This window comes from Tupaia chinensis, unplaced genomic scaffold, assembly GCF_000334495.1.
Source record: "Tupaia chinensis unplaced genomic scaffold, TupChi_1.0 Scaffold000133_1, whole genome shotgun sequence".
NCBI lineage: Eukaryota > Metazoa > Chordata > Mammalia > Scandentia > Tupaiidae > Tupaia > Tupaia belangeri.
The window spans coordinates 1,149,994-1,153,482 of NW_006159602.1; the positions used below are offsets into that span (position 1 = coordinate 1,149,994).

General features: G+C 42.4%; 1 protein-coding gene across 1 annotated transcript; it reads left to right on the forward strand.

Annotated features, from left to right (window-relative positions):
- Positions 1-2: 2 nt before the first annotated feature.
- On the forward strand, positions 3-1,466 carry GPR135 (G protein-coupled receptor 135; the record flags this gene model as incomplete). The annotated part of the gene is made up of 1 exon (XM_006144867.2): positions 3-1,466. A coding segment is annotated over one exon (735 nt), but the record flags the coding sequence as incomplete, so codon positions are not given.
- Positions 1,467-3,489: the final 2,023 nt, after the last annotated feature.

Below are 3,489 nucleotides of genomic sequence, written 5' to 3' on the forward strand. Positions count from 1 at the left end.
CCGGGGCGCCCCCCGCGGCTCGGAGCTTCCACGGCTGCCTCTACCGGACCTCCCCGGACCCCGCGCAGCTGGGCGCGGCCTACAGCGTGGGGCTGGTGGTGGCCTGCTACCTGCTGCCCTTCTTGCTCATGTGCTTCTGCCACTACCACATCTGCAAGACCGTGCGCCTGTCCGACGTGCGCGTGCGGCCAGTGACCACCTACGCGCGCGTGCTGCGCTTCTTCAGCGAAGTGCGCACCGCCACCACCGTGCTCATCATGATTGTCTTCGTCATGTGCTGCTGGGGGCCCTACTGCTTCCTGGTGCTGCTGGCCGCCACCCGGCAGGCCCAGGCCGCGCAGGCGCCCTCGCTGTTTAACGTGGTTGCTGTCTGGCTGACCTGGGCCAATGGAGCCATCAACCCTGTGATCTATGCCGTCCGTAACCCCAACATTTCTATGCTCCTAGGGCGCAGCCGCGAAGAGGGTTACCGGACTAGGAATGTGGACACTTTCCTGCCTTGCCAGGGCCTGGGTCTGCAAGCCAAAAGCCGCAATCGCCTTCGAAACCGCTATGCCAACCGGCTGGGGGCCTGCAGCAGGATGTCCTCCTCCAACACGGCCAGCGGAGCTGGAGGCGACGTGGCCATGTGGGCCCGCAAAAATCCAGTTGTGCTTTTCTGCCGGGAAGGGCTACCAGAGCCTATGACAGCAGTAGCCAAACAGCCTAAATCTGAAGCCGGAGATACCAGCCTCTAAGAAGAGCTGGGATGGATAGCTTGTGACAGCAATTTCCACCAGTTTCAGTAGAGATACAGGATTCCGGGGAATTCATAAAGCCAAACATTTAAACTAAAAAGACAGAGGGGGGGAGGGTTACCACTTCCCCCAAACAACATTAATGACAATGTCCTCTTCTTCAGAAGTGCCAAAAGGAATGTAAAATGCAAAAATTAAAACAATCTTAACCACACAACCAAGCATCTTGAACTCGTAAATGACAAAAATAAAACACGGTTAGTGAAAAGTTCCTAGTACAGGATCATACTGTGAAACAAACAAAAGTCGCTAAATGAAAACAGTGTTTGTTCAAATACAGAATTTCAGGAACAAAATTAGACTCTCAGAGCTGCCTGAAGCCTCCCAATCACCAGCACCACACCAAATTTCAGATTCTAGAAACTGCACTTCTGAGATGCTTTGGGGGGCTTAGATTAGGGTAGAAAATTATTATCTATACACACATTGGTGCATTTTGTCCCCACCCTTATAACCATTGTGGGAAATTTTAAATTCAGATCTTAATAAAAATCATTTCAGGATTTCTGAAAGGTCAAGATAAAATTCCACCATCTGAAGGGTAAATCGCAGTATGAACATAAAGAAATGTGGCTGTTTAGAAAGCGTTCTAAGATTATACGTACATACCAGTGTCTCTTCCACTCCATCCTACCCCCAAAATTATGCGCCCTGGAAAGTTGCTACTAACCTGCTACTTCTATTTCTAATCATTTGGGGATGTCGCTTTCAGAATGCTCTCACATTAACAAACAACTTTCATAGAAAAAAAAAATTTCATTTTTTGAAGTAAATCTGATATTTGGATACAGCCAAAATGTAAAATGAAGTCAAATTGTTTGAATAAGATGAGAGATGCCATTTTTTTATTATTCAGAAAGAGAGAGCAAGCAGTCTGCAAAGAAAATTAGCTTTCTATGTGGCTTTTAACTAATTGAATATGATTCCAAAAAGGAATATTAAAAATATTTTGAGACATGGCCAAATTATTGGCATAACCACAGAACTTTCCAAGAAGATCGTACTCTCTCACTACTATTTACTTTATAGACATGACATCTAAATAATAATAATTTAGTTTCTATTAGAAATAGAAGAGGGGTGGGATTATGATATATACTAGGATATTTAAAATTTAGGCATAAAGTCAGAGAGGTACTTCAAGCAAATTGGAAAGTATTTTAATGGGCCAGGCTATGGCATGGTTTGTGGTGGCTGGAAGCCACATGGCTGATGGAGAGTCATGAACCAGTCTCTTAAAAAAACATGTGGGGCACATGTGTGTAGGTCCCCAAAATCCAAAATGGAGAAGGGATTGTGGTGTGATCATCTTCCAAAGGGGGTGCTTTCTTACTTTCCCTCTTTCTCTCTCTCTGGTGAATGAAAAACTTCTGTCAAAAATTATTTTTAAAGTATTTTCAGAAATATGCAAAACCATAATGCTCCTTGTAATAATTCACAAGCACAATTCAGGATTTGTGGAGGTGAAATTAATTCGACTGTACTCAAAGTCATTTACTCAGAATTTAAAAGGGTGTTTTTATGTTTTCTCCTTCTTTCCTTCCTTTCATTCTGCCCCTCTGTTTTTCAGTATTTCACAGTCTTAACTGAATAAGTACTATAAACTAGACATTTATCATTGGCTAGCATATGAAGATATCAATGTGAAATAGCCAGCATCTTGTCTTGTAAAATATTTTAAAATATTTACTAGTATTTAGGACTTTGTGTGATAGATGGATATATATCATTATTTTGTAATCGAAGACATAAATACATCGTTTTTATCAGAGATAAAGATGTTTCAATTTTTTTTCTGTTTCTCAGAGTGCCATCACAATGAGAAGCTTATCAATCACTGGTATATATTTTGCTACATTGAAAGTAAAACAAAAAAGGTGAAACAATCTCTCCTCTTTAGCACTTACTATAAAACATACAGATTTACTGTAACTGGAGTAATATTTAACAGGTATCTATTAGAGGCCAAAAAAGCTGTGTATTTTTTGGCATCATGATAAAGGCTACTTCAGGGATTTATGGACAAATGATAAAGTCTTCCAATTTTGAAAAGTCTCGTAGCGGGCCAGCTAGGTAGCGTGATAGTTAAGGTGGCTGGATACCACATGGCCAACAGCTCAATTCCAGTCCCTAACTCAGAGGCTTGAAAATCACACCAGGTACATGTGCATGCGTGCTTACTCAAAATCTCAAGAGGAGAATGGAGGAGAAGGGATTGTGGCATGGCCATCCTCTTTGGGGGTTGATTTCTCTCTCTCTCTCTCTCATTCTCATTCACTTCCCTCTCCAGTGAGCACACATACTCTATGGCAAATTTTCAAAAGAAAAAAAAAAGTTGTAAAGAAAGGTATGATAGGATAGGAATCTCACAATTATAAATACAGAGCAGAAAGAGAGCTTGGAAACGAAGATGAGCATTTTGCAAATAGTGTATTGTCTGAGAAGAGGGATTGATGGAAGACATTGAAAAATGGATATAGTATGAAATTCCCCGGGGAAAGAAAGGAATAGTGGAGAGACTGGAAGTGTCTAAAGTGATGACATGAAGGACTTTAAGGGAAAAAGGAATTCCCCCCCTCCACCCTACCTCTTCAGTGGTAAGAAGTTTTAGGAAAGAAATGACTTGGGAAAGAAACCATTCTGTTTGTTGCTGTGTTGGTTGGCAAGGCTGGGGGGCGGGGGGGGGAGAAAA